Here is a 20471-nt window from a genome sequence, read left to right as displayed (position 1 = left end):
GGCGACGGCTGCGGCAGAGGGGAGGAGCGACCACTTGCGGGGCGCGTGACGTCACTCGGTTTCGCGCATGCGCATAACTCACCAGTTCGGCTCACGCGAAGCTCTGCTCTGACCCGCGTAGTGAAGCTTTTCGCTTCAAAAATTGGCAGTGGCTTAGCTCTGCTATGCCAGGATATACGTAGCGTGAGACGAGGGCGAGGTGTCCACATTTCGGTGGACACCTGAACCAGAGGGAATGCGCATAACTGCCCTCTTGGAATAGTGGACACCTCAACCATGTTTTAAGCTGTGTTGGTAGTGGCAGATGTGCGCTGCATCCGTTGGCACTGACAACGTTGTGCCGGAAACGCGGCGCTGAAGCCATAGGCCGCGGCGTTCGTTGTGTTCATTGGCGTTGGCGTTGCCAACGTTTTACACTCCGATCATTTTAAGGAAAGCAAGGCGAGCCCGCGCAGCGACCCACGCCAGCTGTGCGTAGTGACGTCACTTGCTCCTCGCGCATGCGCAGTATGGTCGTGCAAAAGAGCACGCGGAACGGCGAGACTGTGGGCAATGTAGCTCACGCTACAAAATATACAGCTCAAGGGGTTTGCTTGGGAGGGTTGAGGACTTAAGCTCCTTCCGCCTCCGTGACATCATAGGCTCTCTGATTATGCAAATTATGCAAGAGGAGCCGCGCTGCAGGGCTCAGAATCAAGCCTCTTGGGCTGTGTACTCGAGACAAAAAATGCACATTTTTGCGGACCACCTACGAAGCAGTAGATCTCGATCACGCTGCTTCGTTACCTCAGGGTATTAAAAATTTCGAAACCTCGATTTCTTTTTTACCTTTTCTACAGGTAACGCGTACAGGAAAATTATTACCCTTGGCTTCTTTGTTACAGGATTGCAAGGCGCACTTAAAACAGATCCTGCTAATGTGCGGCGTTCATTAACGCCTTACGGCTACAGTCGTTCAAATCTCGGGGGGTTGTTTTTATGCTGCTGGCATCGATGCGTGCCTGCCCTTTCCTCTACCTCCCCCTCCCCTTATTTTTATTACTCTCCTCCACTCGAAGTACTGTAAAGCGCAAGGCTGTTTCTTCTCTCTCTCTCGAGGTCCGTTGATGAAGCAAGCGAACAACTATGTCCGCAGCGCTCCATTGTCTCGAGAGCCCATCCTTCACCCGCTGCCTTTGTTTCAGAAAGCTGTCTTCCCTGCGCTTATCGCCCGCGACATCCATCCACCTTGACTCCGTGCGTAGGTTGAAACAATGAACGACACAAATAAACGCGCACCAAATATCCGCAGCTCACAAACACTGCTCGGCTTCCTTGTTGTTGCACCGGCAGCGGTCCTTCCTCCACCTGGCCCGAGTCTATACAGGACAGCCTACACGAGAGCCCATGCAAGCCGTTATGCACGATCCCCTACGTGATCCATTAGCCTCGTTCGGCCCTTATCTCCTGAACTTTCTTCCAACCCGAAGGCCTCGTTGCTCGCGTGGCGGCGGTCAGTGGCTAGCGAGCTGCCCTGCCCTCGCCTCTCGCCGCCGCGGCAACCTTGCGAGTAACTGCGCGATTTGTATGGGACGTATACTCGGTGGCGAGCCATTAGGCTAACCATTAAGCGCGGAACAGCTGAGCCTGTTTCAACTCACTTATAGGTTCAGGCCATGCTTATCGTTGTGGAAACCGGGACGTTGTAACGTAAGCGTGACAGTGTTGCCGCTGATGCACAGCATAGCATTTTTATTGATTTCTTTTTGCTTGCAACGGTCCTGCGTATTTTCCGCAGCACTGCTTATTTTCCACGGCACTGATGTAAGACGAGCTCCGACGCTAACGGAAGTTACTTGTTTTCGCAGCCAGCAGTGGCCCCTTTCTGGGCGTCCTATTTCTGAGCTCTTCTCAAGCTATTCGTCTTATTATGCCGAGCCATTACTTTTCGGGGTTAAGCGTCTCCTAAAAGAAGCTCGGGCGCGCATGCCTTCGAAAGAACCCGCCCACCTTACAAAATTCCGGATCCTGAAGAGAGCATGTGTTTACGCGGAAGCGTAGACAAAGCATTCTTGAGTTTCCATTAGTCTCTAACTCCCTAGCCAATTGTTTTGAGTACTCTGCCTGTCTCCAGATATGCTCAGCAGCGCAGAGTTGGGTCGTTAATTACTCGTACCTGAAAACTATACACGAACACGCAAGATTAGAGTGCGGTGACGCCGCTCGGCGCATGAGAGACAGCAATGCCGTGCAACGCAGGCTAGCAGTTCCTTATCGTTCGCCGTATCATGGAGACCACGGCCTGGTTGATGTTGTCGCTGTTCAGGCACATTTTTTGGTTGAAAGCACTGGTGAAGCATAAACGAATTGCACAGCAAAGTTATTTAATCCAACCTGTTAAGAACTTCCGAATCAAAACCCGGTCATGACTGGCGACCAGTTTCTGAATGAGTTAGCAGACTGAGGCGCCACCTCTGAGTGAGGCAGTCAGCTGTCTGTCGTGGCCTGCATCTTTCCTTTCTCCTCTATAACCGTATTGTAAGCTCCTCTGAGCAGTTCTTTCGAACTCCACAGGTGGCTCGGCAGTCTGTTAATATCTTAGTTTTCTCCGTATAGTAAGAGTGTCGGATTTTTAAACATTAGCCCCATGTGGACTTTTGAAACTGGTGTGATCAAAAAGCTGCACTGCATAAGGCTTAAAAAGAACCACTGACATCAGATAGAATGCCTACCTTTCGCAAGGGCAACTAGCAGCTCTGTTCAGAACGGCCTCTCTCGGCGACCTTAGAGCCCCGAGGGCGACCCCGGCCTTCCCTGCTTTGGGCGGGCCGCTCCTAGAATCGATCCCGTGTAATGTTTGCGCACGCCGCGTGCGCTACTGCGGCTCCGTTCTTAACCAGTTCGTCACGGATGCCGGTTAAGGCGGCGGTGGGATCTGATTATCCTCTCGAAGCAGCAGCCGCCGGCGATGCACGACTTTGGTGCTCGCCCGAACCGGTGCAGAGCAAAGTGCTGTTGTCGGCGCCATCACACGGGGGAAATGGCCAAGACAGTCATATTGTCGTTAAACGCCGAACAAACTGCACTGCCATGTTTATCTGCCATGCTGTACGCGATTTCCGCGGACAAAAAGCTACCGCTTTCTTTTGCTGATGTAAAGCATAAAATGATAACTGAAACGTCTTTAGATGTATTAGTGCAATAGTCATTAACGTGTAATACATAGGAAAACAACAGAATTGAACAAACATCTTTTCTATTGCTTTGAAACGTTTGAGCATCTCGGTAGACTGTCTACAGATATTTTTGTGAGGGATGCACTGTGCTCTGAAAAAAAACTTTTCTTCGAAAACATAGAGCAAAAAAAGGAGTCCAGTTCAGTGTCGTCCGCGTCCTTTTTTTGCGCTGTGTTTTCGAAGAATTGTTACCAACTAGCCGAAACCAAGCTACTGTTACAAAAAGCATGTCACACGACAAAGCTGTCTTTTCTGATCTCCACATAAGCTTAGGTCAGCTTCTACGGAGAACGACCTTTCGTGCCTGTGATTTGTCAAACTCAATTCTCTAAGAGGACATGTGCGCTTCTTCAGTGGCCGCAGAAATCGATACCGAAGCCGTTACGGAATACAGCGACTGCTTTAAAAGCCTTCCGCTGGGACTAAATTACCGCTCGAATAACGCTCCAGCAGCGGGCGCAAGTTACTTTAACGGCGGTTACTATTAGCAACGAAGAATTAATTGGTAAAAATGACCCAGGCGTAAAGTTCAAGGTGCTGTGCGGCAAGTGCAGTGGTTTAGGTGTGTGAGGATAGCTGCTTTAGCTTTTTAAAAGATGCGTGCATAGAAACAAACTGTCGCAATATTAAGATGTCTCAGACACGGGACCTCACAAGCTACAGCCGTAGGCAACACCTTTCCTGACCATGTGTTTGGCGCCTGATAGCCTCTTACGGACCACTAAACCACGCATGACTAAGTGCACGAATTATAACTGCCACTACGCCAGCTGCCCTGGTGTTCGTACTTCAGAGACAACTGTGGCACCATCTTGCAATGGCCAACTCCGCCTACCCCCTCAGCAGAAGTAGAAACCAAGGCGGAATGTCAGGTATCAGTGCAGCAAAACTCAAGAGGGCAGCAAGGTTGGCTCTCATTTACACCTACCGTCGGTGAGAAGAAATGCCGAAGGAGAGGGGGGGGTGCGGTGTGGAATCTTTTCCTGCATGTTTCAGATTCCTCATTCGCGATAAGATCGCGTACTACACTGCGAACTGCACTGCCGAGTACCATCACACCGAGCGCGCCGTCCCTGACCTGCGAAAATAAAATAACAAGGAACGTCACCGCGCTTTTGCTTGTGAAGTCTTGACGTTGTTGTTTATGCTGGCTGTCGTTAAAACGGTCCGCGCGACCCAATTCGCAAGCGTGCCCTTTGAGTGAGACAGCTTGCTGTCTCTCGGCGTTCCTTTTTTCTTTGCTGGTTTGTTCCCGGGCTCCTCCCTCCGCTTTTCTTTCTCCCCCCCACCTCCCACCAGCGTCCGAAAGCAACCGGTTACGCACTCGGGCATTACTTCCTTGAAAAACCACAAAAACATAAACAAACAAACAACAACGATGAAGACGACAGAAAGAAGAGACTCTGTCCTCCCGACTACGGGCCCCACACGGGGTAAGCAATTACTACGGCGTCGGAAGCGGAACCGGTCATCCGGGCAGTTCATTTAGGAGATTATCTATCGCCGGAGCCAGCCGCCGGATCGTGCCCCACCGTAGATCAGCGGTGGCCCGAGTCGCGCCGCCGCCGTCGTAGCCGCAGAAGAAGCAGCAGCAGAGGCTGCACCGCCACTCTGCCTAATGCCTCACGGTCACGGCCGAACCCTCGTGCGCGGTCGGTGCGCTCCGGTGGACGGCGGGAGAACGCACGGCGCCGGAACGGCTGGCTGCCGTTTCGATGCCGGAAGCGAGTCACGTACCGAGTTTGCAAGCGTGCTGCTATGGAGGCTGGGGGACGCAGTAAATCCGCGCGCGGTTAACGAGACGGCAATAAACCACTTAGAGATGTTTAAAGTGGCGAAGCTGGGTGAGTCCTCCGACAACCGTTTGCCGATTGCGCAGGTCGCGTGGCAAACGGGTGGAGAGAGGCTGAGGTTGTGTTAGCTTGCCAGAAAACAATCTTTCATTAGAGCTATTAGGGGCGGAAAGCGACAGTCCTCCATCTGTCTCTAGGACGGTGATTATATTTGCTACTTCTTTTGTTGCTCTCGTTTATTTTACTTTTTGCGCTATGAATAATTTGCTTTAGATGTGTGTGTACGCATTGCTAATAAAAAAAACCCTCGTTAATATCAATACTCCTAACCAAGACGCGCGTGCGTGCGTGCGTGCGTGCGTCCGTGCGTGCGCGCCGCAGTTATTAACTCCTGTGGCGGTGTAATTCGGTTAAATCGTCCCCGCAGACGAAAACCCGCGCATCCGACAAGCGCGCAGTTAGAAGAGCGCTTCCGAGCCTCCTTGACACTGGCTCTCGGAAACAATGTGGGGGAAAATGCAATAGGAAAGGTGAGATATTGCCGGCAAAACGGTACAGTCTTACCAAATGGCGCCGTCAAATTCGCATGCTCTTCAAAGGCGACACCTGGACTGGTGGAAGGCACCGCACACCTACACGATAACTTGCTTCTGCGCACGAGGATGAACGTCGCGACCGGCGGCTGTCTTTCGTCATCAGCAAGTCTAGCAAAATGTGACACTTTAGCAGGCACCGTCTACTGCCTCAACGAAGGCGGGAGCGGGCGCGGTGCCGAGCGGCGGCGCTGCCGTCACCGACGCTTACCGCTGCTTCCCGGCTGCGAGTGTAAATTCGCTGACGTAAGCCTGCGCCCTCGCTCACCTTCCTTCGATGATAAGAAGAGGGCAGTATGTGCGTCCAGCGATTTCGCGCGTTCGGAGCGCTCTACTGTGCTGCCCGTTGTACATTTCTTTGTGTGTACTTTCGTGCCGTGAGTCACTAGTCTTAGTGCACCGCAACTCAAACTTACTCGCGCTCCCGGCAACAGGGAGTCTACTCTACTGTGTTGCGTGCCTTCTCACGTGCACACCCTTTCCCCGTGCCTTGTCCCCTTTTATCAACCTGACCCGCTTCCACTCCACTATACTTCTTTACCCCTACTTAACGCAGCCCAGTTGAGGTCACCCCTAAAAACAAAGGAGGCAGTTGCCGGGCCCCGCTCTACCTTATTATTTCATATACCTCCCCCCATAAAATCAAGAATCATGTACCTTCGAAGCGCTGTCACTGAGCGAGCGCGCAGACTTACGTCAGCCAGTTTACACTCGCAGCAGGGCAACAGCCAGGAGCAGCAGCCGTAGTGGAGACTGCGGCGCAGCCACTTGGCATCGAGCCCACGACTGCTCGGTGACTTTTGGCGAAGACGGTACGTTTTCGTACGCTACAGGTCGAACGCTAAGTCCTGAATAATGCGTCACTTTTATTGTTATACGAAGATCGTGCAACCAGGATTAAGTTTCATTAGAGGGCGGTGAACGATTTTCTCGTCTAATGACTTGTGTATTTCAATGATATGACAAAAAAAGAAGTACCTCCTGCTCGTGCTTGACAGCTTTACGACGGACCTCGTGTTGCGTTCTCTGACCGTGGTGGCAATGCTTTTCTCGCCATGCCATCGAATGAAGAGTACAAGATTCAGCCACCAGAAATGGGCGTCAATCACGCGCTCAAGATTTCCAAGCTGCGGGGCTACATACAGCGGAACTGTATGTATGCCACACACCAGCGTCGCCACGCTCCAGGTGTCGACGTTTCGGTTCAGATGTCTTTGTTCACCGCGGTGCAAATGATTAAGGCCGTGTAGATGGATAGATGGCGAGTGCATCGGGAATTGCTTCCCTGAAGCATGGTGTTTGGGCCAAGAAACGACTGCTGAAGACGCTGTTCAACATCCGCGTGATTAGACACATGTGGATTTGTAACATTTTGTGGATTAGACACATGCGGATTTAAGGCCGGACATGATTTCACCTGTGATGACTTCGTGAGGTGCGGATCATGACGCCAGCATATCAAAGTCATACTCTGGCGAAGCCTTTGTACGCGAATCGCGCGTACATAGAAACCTGCCACCGATTGCCATGAACGCTTTATTAACCGCGTTTAGTTAAATCGTGTTCTTAAAGCAGCTTGTAGCTGGGCCTCAGCGAAAAAATTGGCATTTAGCTCTGGTTAAACCTGGAGGATTGCGAAAGCAACGAGGAGAGAGGGACGATGGAGAGCGCGCGGCAGCGGCAGCAGCGGCGGCGGCCTCGGCACGTTAGCTATGCGCCGCTACAGCGCATGCGGAACTGGCGAGCGCGGTGGCGGCACCTCTGAGTCACCCGCGCAGTGACGGCGGCGGCGCGCCAGCTGTGCGCCGTGTGACGTCACTGCTTCTCGCGCATGCGCAATATGGCCTCTCCTCGGCTGCGCGAAATGGCTCGGCGACTCGCGTAGTGTTGCTTTCGCAACAAAAACATACGTATGACCGCTCTCGATAGCATGAAAAACGCTGTGATATGGTCTGCAATGATATCGATAACAAGTCGCTTCCTTTGAATGCGCTCACGTTTCTGCTCCCCATCCCCTCCTCATCTCTCTCTCGCAGCGTACAACCATTCCACGACGGCGAATTGCCTGCCGGGGTCCGAGTACTTTGACGAACTCAACGGGGAGACCGACATATGCGGTGAGCACGGCATTACCCATTTTTGGAACTCCCTAAATCCACCTTACATATCCTGCAGCATATATCCTGTCTGCGCTTCTATTTCCTCAAAGCCTTGTTAACGTTTCACACTTATTTAAGGCTTTATAGCACAACATGAAGAAAACGTTATTAGGTAGCTGGCGTTATGAGAGACGCTGGCGTTATGAAGACAGCTGGCGTTATGAAGGTGTCCTGCCCGTAGTTTTGGTCTTGGTGTAAGTGCAATTCTGGTTTATATGTTTGTGCTGCACGATAAAGGCCCATGTCGTCTCACTTAAGTTCCGTGCCACGCGGCGAACCATCGTGCCGACACGTCGCTGCAACGACCCGATGACACGCAAAGGAACCCTGAGGATGTTTCCAGCCTTGAGTAAGCACGGGTGTAAACACAATGCCGGTGTCGTTTCGAGCTCCCTCCTTCGTCACAGCAGAGTGTTAGTTAAGGAAGCTTCCAGCCCTGGGCTCAGTAGCCATGCTCGGACAAACTACAGGCACTGAGCGTCAAAAAGTAACCCTAGGCATATAAAAAAGAAATCCTGTTGCAAATAGCTGCGTTGTAAGTATGCCTGTTCTCCTCTTTTCTCGAGTGGACAGAATTCTGTGTAAACTGGTTTTAGCAAGTGTTCCGGCAAACAGGAACTCGAGATTCGCCGTTCAGTGCGATATTCATGAACAGTATGCCTGTATTCGGCCAGTATAGACTGTTGGACGTGAACACACGGTGCAATCAAAGGCAAACCATGGTGTCAGTGAAGCGCCGTTCTGTTGTAATGTTGTTCTCACTGTGCTTCGTCTTTTCAGTTATTTGCTTATTTATTTATTTAGCGTATACTTATGGCCCCTTGGGTTTTTTCACATAAAACCCCGATCACGCCAATTAGTCACAATGTCGACTTAGTTGCGTAGCCTGACCGCAGCCTTTTCATAGAAATATTGATCTCATGCTTTATTTTTTGTTTTCTCACTTTACCTTCCACAGTGGAGTGCCCTCCGGGGATGTACTGGTCCAAGGACGTGGAACAGTGCTTCCTCTGCGAGCAGGGATTCTATCAGGACCAACCTGGACAACTCTCTTGCAAGCCATGTCCCGCGAAACCACAGGACTCCGCGCTACTATCGCCGTTTCTGGAGCAGCAATGCTTTTTATGAGGGGCGCCGAATGCATCGAACGGAGCAGAAAGTTTAGCCTCGCCTGGAGGGTCTTCGCTTTTTACACTGAATGCTTGTTTTCGGCAGCGGCAAGCCGACCGCTGGGAGTGATTTGCCGCGCACTGTCGCTCGCGCTTACATGGGAGACGCTTGTGAATTTGAAAGGCGACAGAAAGATGCTAATAAACGCGCAAAACCGGAAAAACATGGCGTCTTTTGTGTCCTGCTCGTCTCTCACTATGACTTCCTGCATGTGTTGACTAACGAGCGGCCTTTTAACTAATAGAAAACCTTTGATGAAACTCGTCTCTGCTGCGTTCTTATGGTATGGCTGTCTACTTAAAAGAAACAATAAGGAAGCATCACCTAGATGTCTTAATGTTGTTCAGTGCTTGAGTCGTTTCCGGACTGAAGGAAACTAAGGGAATGACTTTGCTTCATTTTTCTGCCGGCGAGTGAGTGAGAGAGGAAGGTATGGGTCGATAGTTGATTACTTACTAAGCTCTTGTTGAGGTCCTTGATCTACCGATTATCTTCGCCTATACAGATCAAGCTCTAGTCTCGATGATAGAGCGTATATGGCGCATGTGCAGCCGTTTGAAAAGGTCTTGTTCATTCAAGGCACTCGTCAAGCTGTAAGAAGAGAACCACCCTTGCCCCAGCCTTTCAAGCCCCTTTCGGCTTTAAAGGTACAGTGAGCGCTCCATTATGCTGCACAAAGGGATACCGCGCGGCCCGAAGAGTTTTGGCGGGGGGTGTACGTGTCTGCACAATACCGACGAACTGGAATATTTGAAATTCGCGCGCGTCTGTGGATTTTCACAGACGCACGTAGCTGCGTCGGAAACGCTTTCTTTTTCTAAGCACCTTCGCTTTTTTTTTTCTGTCGGATCAGAGCTGCGCATAAAGCACGATTAGTGGAATGCATTAATTCCGAAACAGTACGAATCATGCGATGTCTTGAAGCTTCGCAGCATCAAAGACAGTATAAATATCTTTGTAAAGCAGTTTCTCTTTAGGCCGTTGTGTCTACGTTATTCACAGCTTACATTTGCGCTGATGGAAGAGACTCAGACCAAAAGGCTTCGTTGTCTTAAAGAACTACAAGCTTTTTTATTTTCTCGCATGGTGTCGCGAGACATTTTATACATATTTTGCGTGTAAATAAATACAAATTCTTGCAACGGTTGGCACGTTTATACAATGGCTCGACAGGCACTTTCAATTCGAAGAATAAAGAGTGAAACAAGTGGCTGTAAAGCTCGTCAGAATGGCAGCACGTTAACAAACAAAAAAAGTGAAGAAACACATAATCAAGAAGTGACTCAGCGACTTGTTTATATACATGGAAGACGAGGACCCCGCATAAATAAGGACACTATTGCACTAATGAAACAATGGCGAAGTCTATGAACACAGGCTATATAGAACGAACATACATCCTATAAAGCATGCAATGGCCGAGTATGCGTGAGAATGAGAGCACTTGGGTAGGAGGCCATCACACAAGGCACTAGAACAAATGTAACTGCATAGAGATGAGGAATGGCGCAATTGTCGGGCGCAGGTCACACGTAATGCACAATCTCGTGTTCGGTATTTGTTCGACGGCACGTCTTCCATTCTCTTCTATATACTCTCCTAGTATGCAATCCGCGTAAAAAAGCACACGCACACATACGCACACAAGCGTAAAGTTTGTAGGGTTGCAAGATGCTCTCTCGGTGGCAGTTTGCGCATCGCTAATGGTCAACACACAAATAAAGATAAGACACACAAAAAAAGAAACAAAACTAACAACACCAACGTCACAATAGCTCTGAAAAGTATTGTTCTCGTGTCGTCACAGCAACTCTCCTTGTCATTGTACGCGTACGCGCTAAACACTTTTTTTTTTAATTTTCAACCCCAGCAGTATAAAAAGAGCCTTGAAAGTTTGTACACGAGGTTGTTTTTTGTACCAAGGCACCAGATGGCTTTCCGTAGAGTCTGCAGTCGTTATTAGGTCTCAAAGGAGTTCATCTGACATGTACGACTCCTGATTAAGGCCGCGTAGTTGCCAGACTCTTTATTTAAAAACAACTATTGTACTCGCTTTCCTCGCTAAGTATAAAAGGAGCTAAGTTTCTAAAAGTGCTCGCACGTTCGTTGAATATAGCCACGTAAATTCGTTAAAAAAATTATGAAGCCCTGAAAGACAAACGGAAAAAAAGAGCCCATTTTTTATTACATCAGCTCTTAACTGTTGAATTTGTTTTGGCACGTGACTTGTCTCTATGCGTCTTTCTGGTATAGATGGGCGAGAAATAAAGGGTCTTGACTTCCACTGCTTTGAGCTTGGTATAACAAGTCCCAGCTATATTCAGAAAAATAAAGCTATTTCGTCTTTTCACGCTGCTTGACCGACAGGTGCGATCAAGGAGTCTTATTCATCGGCTGTTGTTCTCTTATTTGCACAGCTTTGCGTCATCGTCGGTTTTGTGTGTGTGAGCCAGGATTAACTCAGAAACGTGGCCGGCACGCATAGCAGCACCAAATCGCTCAACAAAGAAGGCAGAGTTCGGTAAGCGGGAAATAATAAAAAAAAAAACGCCCGAGCGCTCACTAGAGTTACGACATGGCACGCGTCGTACTGTACGGGGCAGTGAAGCCTTATCCCAACAAAGCAACCTACAATCAAATTGTGGATGTAGCAAAAAAAAAAAACAAAAAAAAAACAAAATGGCAACCTTCTCGGATGAGTTCTACACCTAACGTTTAGGGCATGCACAAAAGGGTGGTGCCAGCTACAACGACAGTAGCAAAACAATTTAAAAGAAAACACGCTCGCTTTCTCGCTTCGTTGTGACAAGATTTCTTGCTTCCCGCACACGCGACAACGTCGTAAAAAATTTTAAAAACTTTCAGTGCACCTTTTGCTGCGCACACGAAATATGCGGCAGGTATACCTTTCACGGCATGATGTGTCCCACTGCTCCGACGAGAGTACCATACGGTATATTTTAGCGGGCGTGATTTCGAATTCTGTTCAGTCGGACTCAATTCATCAATCTTGATTGAACTCGTTTCGATCCAGTTCAGTTCAATCGACTGGATCCGACCGAATTGTTCAATTCCAGAATTCCTGTTTCTGTTGAATGGAATATGCACATAATCTGCCGCAGAGAATTCCGCGAACAAAAAAATATGCGTCACGGCAGCAGTTAAGGACATACCCGCCATAAGAAAAAAAAAAGACATCCTAGAACTCGACGGAGTCTCGTCGTGACGCGTGGTCATGTGACATGCCCGTTTGAGGAAAGCAAGCTGGGACAGAGAGTCTTAACTCTCGTCCCTGACGCACACGGGGTGTTCGCCTATCCACTGGCGCTGGCGGCAGTAGAGCGCATCCGACTTGGCGTACTTGAGCCGGTATCCCAGCAGGCACTTGTAGCGCGCCAGCACGTAGTGGCTGTGCGGCGGCTTGCTCAGCACCTTGCGCTCGTACTTGTACACGTAGCCGTGCTTCACCTTGGGCGCGCCGTGGAAGGTGCGGCCCAGCCGGCGGTCCTGCAAGCAGCTCTGGTCGTAGGTGGCCTTGTTCGACGAGTGCTTGGTCGAGTTCTTCTTCCCCTCGGACGACTCGGAGGACGTGTCCTCGGTGCTCACTGTGGTCAGCGGGATGCTGTCCTCGGAGGGCTGGTCACCCTGCATCTCCTCCTCGTCGTCGTCGTAGTCGTCCTCGTCGTCAGTGGCGTCGTCGCTGGCTCCAGTGGTGTCGTCCTCTGTGGACAGGGCTGCGGGTGGGAAAGAGAACAAACGAAAATGTACACCTGTCTTCAACACTCTTTTCCCTGGAGCAATGATAAGGCCTGGTTAGGTAAGACATTGTGAAGTATTGTATTGGAGTGGCACGGTATAGATGGTGTAGGACAATAAAGAAAAAAAAAGTATAGATGGTGTAGGGTATGGTACGGTATTGAATGTCATGCTAAAGTACTTATGACGTGCATATTAAGGAAGCTAACTGTCATCGAAACCAAGGAAAGTATGGGGGAATGTTTTCTTTTTACATATAACTGCCGGTGTTGATGAATGAGAAATTAATAGTAATATAATTTTTTGGTGGATAGACAATTGATAAAAAAGCATAGAAAACACCACATGCCGCCAGTGGGATATAAAACCCACGACCTCCGTACCTCGCGTACGGTGTTCTCGTACGGCATCCAAAGGTTATGGTACGTACAGTATGGTATGTCTTTCTGTTTGAGGTTCAGAGTGCAAATGTTACTCTTGAGACGCAATCTCGCCTCCATCGAAACGTGGCGCCACGGCCGCCTACATCACGTCGTTCAGAACTTACGTAACTACGATGCACCAACTTGCGCGAGACACTATGCCCTATACGTACCCTAAAATCGCCCTTGGGCATGTAAGTGCTACAGATCATGATAAAGCGACCGCGTAGTTGAGGTAACGCGATTGTCCACTGGCAAATAAGGGATAAAACTCAAGAACGAAACAGCAGATGCCCTCAAAGGAGACTACAGCCAATGGCGTCGACCTACTGTCGTGACGTTGTTGTCATCCGCCTTGCCCCTCTCCCCCCAAGGCGCACAAGACGTCATTGGTTGGAGGGTCTCCTTTGATAGACAGCAGGGGCGTAGCCGTGGGGGGGGGGGGGGGGGTGCTTATGGGGCTTCAGCACCCCCCCCCCCCCCCCCCCCCACCGAAATTTTTTCGAACTGTCACGACCACAGCATGGCCCAAGTACATATCGCGACTTCTGCTATCATAGTTTTGTTTTTGCCTGGATCGTCTGTCTTTCCGTGTGCAAAGTTTACTAGATGTGATTGCGCGAGATGTTTAGTTGCCTTGTTTGACGCATTATATAGAGTGACTTTTGCTTAGATACGTAGATTTAATGGAGACGTAGATTTAATGGAGACATACGTGTATTTAAATATCATGTTGCGAGATTTTGTGTATACATACGGTGGGTTCGTTTCCAGTGACACTCTTTTGTCTTTTATCAGGTTGTATCTTCGCATTTCTAATACTCCATTTTATCTTCGCACTTCGATCTAATGTATATTTTGCAGAACTCCTCGTTTATGCATCTACTCGCTGGTGCGACTAAAATTTCGGTGCAATTACTCGCAAGACATGGCCGGTGACAGCTGCTGCTGCGCAGAACATAGGAACGAAGGACAACGTCATTCAGATTTTTCCCTGGACGTTGCATATGTACAAAAATAAAAGGTTCTTGAACGACAAAGATTCAATAAAATATTTGTCCTCTACTTGCTCATTTCATGGCCTTTACAATTTTCATATCAGCGGCATGCACTGCTTTGCTGGTTTCGGACGGATATAGTTCTAGACTTCGTGTGATATTTTCCTTACTTAATAAATACGCAAAAACATGGAAGTATTGGCATCAGTTATGTCTGCCATGATTTATAAGACATACGAATACGTTCTTTCATTTAAAAAAATAAACATTTCACTTGTCTACACAGTGCGTAGCGTTATCTAATACACAATGGCATTGTCAATGGCAATGCAGTTATTATTCTTGCGTTTGATCCCTCCACAAATTCTATGAGGAGGCCACGCTGCAGCCCCCCCGAACAAAATTTCTGGCTACGCCATTGATGGACACCTGCCGCTTTGGTCTTGAGTTGCGTCCGACTACAGTTTGTTGGGCGTTGCTTGCCGAGGAGGGACGCTTCACGAGCGTGCCGTCCTTCTCACTGTGTGTCGCTATACTCTGTGACCATGTCCACTTCAATGAACACTCCTCCAGAAGAATTGGACCGTAACTTGGAAGTAGAACGGTCGATAATTTGCCAAGTTGAAAACCATCCATACTGAACCGAAACGCATAACACAGGACGTGACGGAAGTAGGGCGCCTGCCAAAGCGCTTTCTCGTGTTTCATATATTAAAAAAAAAAACTGCCTTAACATCAGACGGGACGTAAACACAGCAAAAAAAGCGCGTTATTTTCTGCACGGGCTGCTCAAGTAAGTAAATTCTTTTCCGATCAGCGGAATCGGTGCCTGGCATACACACGAGTCGTAACATGTGATTTCGCGCTTTGACTTGTCCTCCGCCCTGCCTTGCCAAAGGAAGGAAGGGGCCGCATTCACACATCATAGTATAGATTGCGAGACTGCGGTAGACCGTGTACTTCCCCGTCCTTGTCTTTCATCGCGAAGTTGCGCTCAGTATGAGTATAAAGAAGCCCTACACGGAGGCTCTAGTTGTCATCTACGCCACGTGGGACCTGAATGAGCATCCACTAAGCTCAAAGCGTAAAAAAGTGTCTCGATGCCAGTTGGCCGGCTGCTACGAGCAGAAGTAATGGTATCGTCTTTCAAGACGTACTAACTCATGAGGAAAACAGATGAAAGAGACTATAAAATTAATGCTTAATTCTTCCGCCTCCGCAGAGCGAGCGAACAGATTTGTAAGAGAAGAGCTGCACAGAATTATTCGGTTTCTCCGAAATACAGCTTCACTATTCGCAGCCTGACTAATGGTCAACTAGTTGCGTCTTCAAGGCTTTCATTTTTTACCGACTACTCGGCGAATCACGAAGCGGACGTGATTACTCTGACTGACGACGTCTGTCGAAAGCCTTCCCATCTAAGTCATCTGCGCCGAATTCCATTTCGTCATCATTCATTCGAATAAACTACACTGCACGAATATTTTCCTAAATCTTCAGCTCGGCAGAGTTAGGAATCTGTGTTCAACCTTAAGGCTTAGGTGTCGCCCCACAGTGTGTACGAAATTAAGATTCAACCGCATCGGCGTGTCACATCACGCGAGACCTGCGTCGACACATGGCAGCGCGGTTTCCGAACCCTCGCGCTGCTCCAACAAGGCGGAGTCTTTCAGCGCGTCCGCATCCGCTGTGATAGGGTGCAGGCTTTCGAGGCCAGAAAGGGGGGGCCTTGTCAAACAGGCACTCACAAAGTGTTTTCTTTCTTCGCCTCGGCTACCGAAGGTAAGCGAATGCGTAGACGGGTCGATAAGCGAGATGATGACGAACAAGAAGAGCCTGCTGCGAGTATCAAGTTTTGCAGTCGCTGTGGCTTCAGAAGAGGATAATAAGACGCTACTGTACACAGCTGAATCTCTATGCGGACGCCGCGTTCATCAGCCCGTTTCGTAACGTCTTCTATTCTAAACTCTCCGCGGGAACTCGATCTCATAACGCTCTTGCTTGTTCTGCACGCATCTACGCAGTCGGCGCGTGATGTTTTATGGCGAGAGTGACTGCCATCTTTGTTCTTTATTACAATGAGCGGGAAATGTCACTGACCTTGGAACTGAAGCTGTCGCTGGCTCGCTCACGTATAACCACGAATGTGCTTTTCGTTTCCGTGTTTGCAAAGATCAGGAATGCCTCACTTATGTGCAAACGGTGAGAATTCTTAGAAGACGTTAGCGTGGTCGCTAATAATACTGATAGCTTTTGCTTTTTACCGCGTTTGCTATGTCTGTGTAAACGAAACGGTAAAGCCTTTGGAGTCGCAGGCAACACTCCCATTACGTTTTTATATGATGCGGTGATAGCTTCGACCAATCCGATGTGTCTACCGAGAGCTTCTTCACTTATCGTTTTAAAACTAAACCCCAATCCTGAACTGACAAAAAAAAAATAAAAAAAATAAAGGAAACCGCCAGTGTGCCGCGCGATGTCATTGCGGGTTGAAGAACCCGTGGGACCTAAATTCATCCGGAGTGCTCCACTATGGCAGCCCATTCTCTCTGTCACCTTTCATGCCCTCCTACGTCCCCAATATAACCGTACGGTCCGGCGAGAGTGCCTAATTACGGTCCCTTTATTTTCCTTAAAACCATTATTTCCATTTTTCAATCGTTTGAACCGCATAGTCTGCAAAGGACGCGTACCTTCCTTGCATTCTGTATATTTTCATTCCAAACGCATCATTTCTGTCGGATGTCATGGGTGCGGATCCCACCGACGGCATGTGGTTGTTTTTTCTTCTACCGTCTAATCAGTTATCTTTGAGCCGTAAAATGATTACACTATTAACTTCCAAATGATTAACACCACAAATTTAAACAAGAAATAGAAACATTCTCCTACTCGCTCCTTGGTTTCCGTGACTTTTGGCTTCCTTCATTTCCCTACTCTTGCCTGTCAGCTGTAGTGACGTTGTGGTATGTTTGTTTATTAGTTGTATTAAAGTGACATTTCCGTTGTTGTACTAGTTCAATCAAAACGCACCGACAGAGAGCTCACAAAACCTGAGCAAGTTTGTGCTGAAATGATCACAAAAGTAACGCTAGCACGAGGGGGGACAAGCAAATGCGCACTCACACTTGGTGTGGTGTGAGGCTGGCCTACGGTACAGGTCCCTGTACCGGCTGAGGAACTGGTTGGCCCTTTCGGGGTCTGTCTCCTCCTTGACTCGTGCTTGGCGCAGGTCCTTCAGGAAACTGGCACGCAGCTCTGGCGACAGCCGGCTCATTAGCTCCAGGTCCTCACGGCTCAGCCTGAGCGCGCCGCTCGTTCCCTCGGTGCCGTGCTCGCGCCACTGAGAGTGCTGATGCTGGTGATGATGGTGATGGTGGTGCTGCTCCTGACCGTGGTGATGTCTGTGTCTGTGCTCGTGAGCCTGAGGGTGATGGACCTCTTCAGTAGCCCTTTGCCTGGCTTCCTGCAGGGAACCGGTGCGCTGAGCCAGCTCGTACTGCTGTCTCAGAAGTTCGGTCTGCTGGCCCGCCTTCTCTCCCGAAAGGACCTGGACGGGCCGGCCGAAGTGGTCGAACGGTGGGGACGTGGACGGACCGGGCTGCACGGGCCTCCGGTCGAACTCTACTGGTCTCCCTTCGGCGTATTCCTCGCCGGGCCTCTTGCTCAGCCGCGCTTGGTACTCCTCGTACTGTCTCCGCAGCATGGCTTCGGCCTGGGCGGCCTTGTCGCCAGTCAGAACCTGGACTGGGCGTCCGAAGTAGTCAATGGGCCTCGACGTGACCAGGTTCCTTGGAGGCTGCGGAGTGGGGTACAGCGGTGATGTATCTCCCCTGGGGGGTCGAATGTCACCCCTACGGTCGTCTTCGCTGAGGCGTTGTCGCGGGAAGTACTCGTCATCGGGACGCTTGCGGGCCTCCTGGAAATCACGCTGGTTGTCCCGCATTCTTTGCTGGACCATCTCGTATTGCCTCTTGAGCAGGGCCTCTGCTTGAGCAGCCTTCTCGCCGGTGTGGACCTGCACAGGCCTGCCGAAGTAGTCGATCGGTCGCGACGTCACCGGTGGGGGGTTGGAGGGAGGAGGGTCGAATCGAACCGTCGACTCCTTTTGGCCTACGAATTCTTCCAGTCTGCTCACCTGGGCACGTCTGTGCTGTTCGGCCTGCTCGTACTGCCGCCGCAGGAGGGCGTCCTGTTGGTGGGCCTTTTCACCAGTAAGAACCTGCACAGGGCGGCCGAAGTAGTCAACCGCAGAGGACTGCGCACGACGCTGACCGTCAGAGGCGCCGGCATCGTGGTCGTACGTTTCCCGGTCGCCCTTAGGTCCTCGTGCAGGGGGCTCCTCTCCCCTATCGAAAGTCACGGTGCGAGGAGGAAATCTGTTGCGATTACGTTCTTCCTCGCGGAGTCGTTCTTCTTCGCGGCGAAGTTCTTCAACACGGCGTCGCTCTTCTTCACGACGTCGCTCTTCCTCGCGACGTCGCTCGTGTTCACGGCGTCGCTCGTCCTCGCGGCGTCGCTCATCCTCGCGGCGTCGCTCTTCCTCGCGGCGTCGATCCTCCTCGGAGTCCTCGTCGTCGTAAGGGCTAAGGTCTCCTCTGTGCGTCGACCTGTATTGAGTGGTGTCGTGCCGGTCGTCGGCACTGGGCTCGTCGTCTTCGTCGTCATCGTTGTCCTCATCATCGAGGTCGTAATCGTCGTCGGAGTGAAGGTAACTCCTCTTAAAAGCGCGGCTGACCGTCTTGTGGGTCGTCGTCTCCTCTCCGTCGGGGCCGTGAGAGGTCGTGTGACCACGTCCCCGCGCCCTTCTCTCCGAGCTGTAGCCGCCAGAAAGGCTCCTCCAGTAGTCCGATATATCCGACTGCTTCCTCCAAGCTTCCCTAGGAGCGGACTCTGTGACTCCCGACGCAGTGTCCGAGGCCGGAGACTCAACGGTCGTCTTGACGCCGTCCTCGTTATCATCGACGCGGTCGTCTCGCTCCCTGGACGCAGTTGGTGAGACAGCTTCTCCCGAGGAGTGGCGACCATGCGCCAGCCGCGACGCGGAGTACTTAGTGCTATGATGCTTGGGGCTGTCCTCCTTCCACTTGTAGTACTTCTTCAAATGTGGAAGGCTGTCGGCATCGACTGAGTGGGACGTCGCCACGCTGTGGTGCGAAGAGCCATGCCTCGCGGCTTCCACCGAGTCAGGTGATGGCGTCGGCACTTCGTTGTCTTCGCTTGCGGCCGACACCAGCGGGTCCTGTTCTCTGGAGCCTCGACGGTTGTCCTCCTCGAGCCTGTTCCTTCGCACGTCTTGTTCCTGGTGGTGCCGCATCTCGGCGATCTTGACCTCGTCGTCGATGAGCTGCTGCTCAGTGGCCGTTCTCTCGGTCGCTTCCTTCGAGGATCCGCTCACAGAGAAGACATGGCTGGCCCTGTGGTGCGGCTTCCTCCACTGGCCGTTGATGAGCGGCAGCTTGTCCTCCTTGTACATGGAGTCCCACTCGAAGGGCTGCCGACCGGCCTGGTTGTGCTCGTGCTTGCCGTCACCGTGGTGCGACAGCACCGTACCGCGTCTCGTCCCTGTTGCAAAAAAACAAAATAGAGTGTCCCTATTAGGTATCATCCGGCATTAAAGTACGTTGAACGTGCCGCTATTGAAGCGACGTTGAAGACAAGCATGAAGTCAAATACACTTCAAGTGTTGCTTATGTCCTGCGTAAATGTGCAAAAGATGCATAGAGTTCTCGCTTATTTATTATGGGATCCATTGGAGAGTATGCCTTTCACACTTGATTATCAGGCAAATTGTGTCACGATTCCTTTTTTTTTTTATGTGCTGTGAGGAACAACGTTTTGTGTACGGCCGTTCGGGCACGACTGCCACGAGCATTGGCAGAATTTATTGTCATCGCTTGCGATGCTCTGAGTCACAGTGCGACCTGCTACTTTCGTGAAGAGGTACTCTTTCGGAATGCTGTGTGTCCGCTTCTCATTGCATTGGTTGTGCTCAGAGAGGAAGAAATAGTTGTATGCGGAATTTAGTAGACAATATGTTGCCTACCCCAGTGTACATGTCCATTAACTGTGATGGCCCAAGAACCGATGCACTAAAGTGAGCTAAAAGGATGTCTGTAAGACCCTCCAAGAAAATAATTTTCTTTAAGCCACATACTAACACTATAACCGTTAAAAAAGGGCTTGAACAAAAAAGTACATTTGTTCAGCGGATAACTAATTGTTTACTGTGCAACAAACAAAAAAGGGAAGCGGAAACCACAAGGCACGTTTTCACTGAGTGCTGGGATCTGATCTTTCAGTGCAATATTTTCCCGCGCACCCTGAAGAAAGAAGTCCCCATAAGACTTCACTGGTCAGGTTTC

The 20471-nt window shown here is 50.2% G+C and overlaps 2 protein-coding genes across 5 annotated transcripts in view; one reads left to right on the top strand and one right to left on the bottom strand.

Moving 5' to 3' along the window:
* Window positions 1–10575, top strand: part of LOC149372607 (uncharacterized) — a 72262-nt gene extending 61687 nt beyond the window's left edge. Inside the window, exons 22-23 of one of the 4 annotated variants that reach the window (XM_089567116.1) lie at window positions 7638–7718; window positions 8719–10575. In XM_089567116.1, coding sequence (XP_089423242.1) covers window positions 7638–7718; window positions 8719–8888 — 251 coding nt within the window. In that variant the 3' untranslated portion in view covers window positions 8889–10575. The remainder of the gene's footprint in view (window positions 1–7637; window positions 7719–8718) is intronic. The other 3 variants (XM_089567112.1, XM_089567113.1, XM_089567114.1) reach the window with 3 other exon arrangements.
* LOC149372606 (uncharacterized) overlaps window positions 9985–20471 on the bottom strand; it is a 34587-nt gene continuing 24100 nt past the window's right edge. The window contains exons 3-4 of the mRNA XM_089567117.1: window positions 17233–19671; window positions 9985–12664 (exon numbers count right to left, since the gene is read on the bottom strand). Of these exons, the coding sequence (XP_089423243.1) occupies window positions 12210–12664; window positions 17233–19671 (2894 nt within the window). The 3' untranslated portion in view covers window positions 9985–12209. The remainder of the gene's footprint in view (window positions 12665–17232; window positions 19672–20471) is intronic.

The sequence above is a fragment of the Amblyomma mixtum genome, chromosome 1 (assembly GCF_055824585.1).
Source record: "Amblyomma mixtum isolate Tamu chromosome 1, ASM5582458v1, whole genome shotgun sequence".
Classification (NCBI taxonomy): domain Eukaryota; kingdom Metazoa; phylum Arthropoda; class Arachnida; order Ixodida; family Ixodidae; genus Amblyomma; species Amblyomma mixtum.
This window is presented reverse-complemented; position numbering and strand designations above follow the sequence as displayed.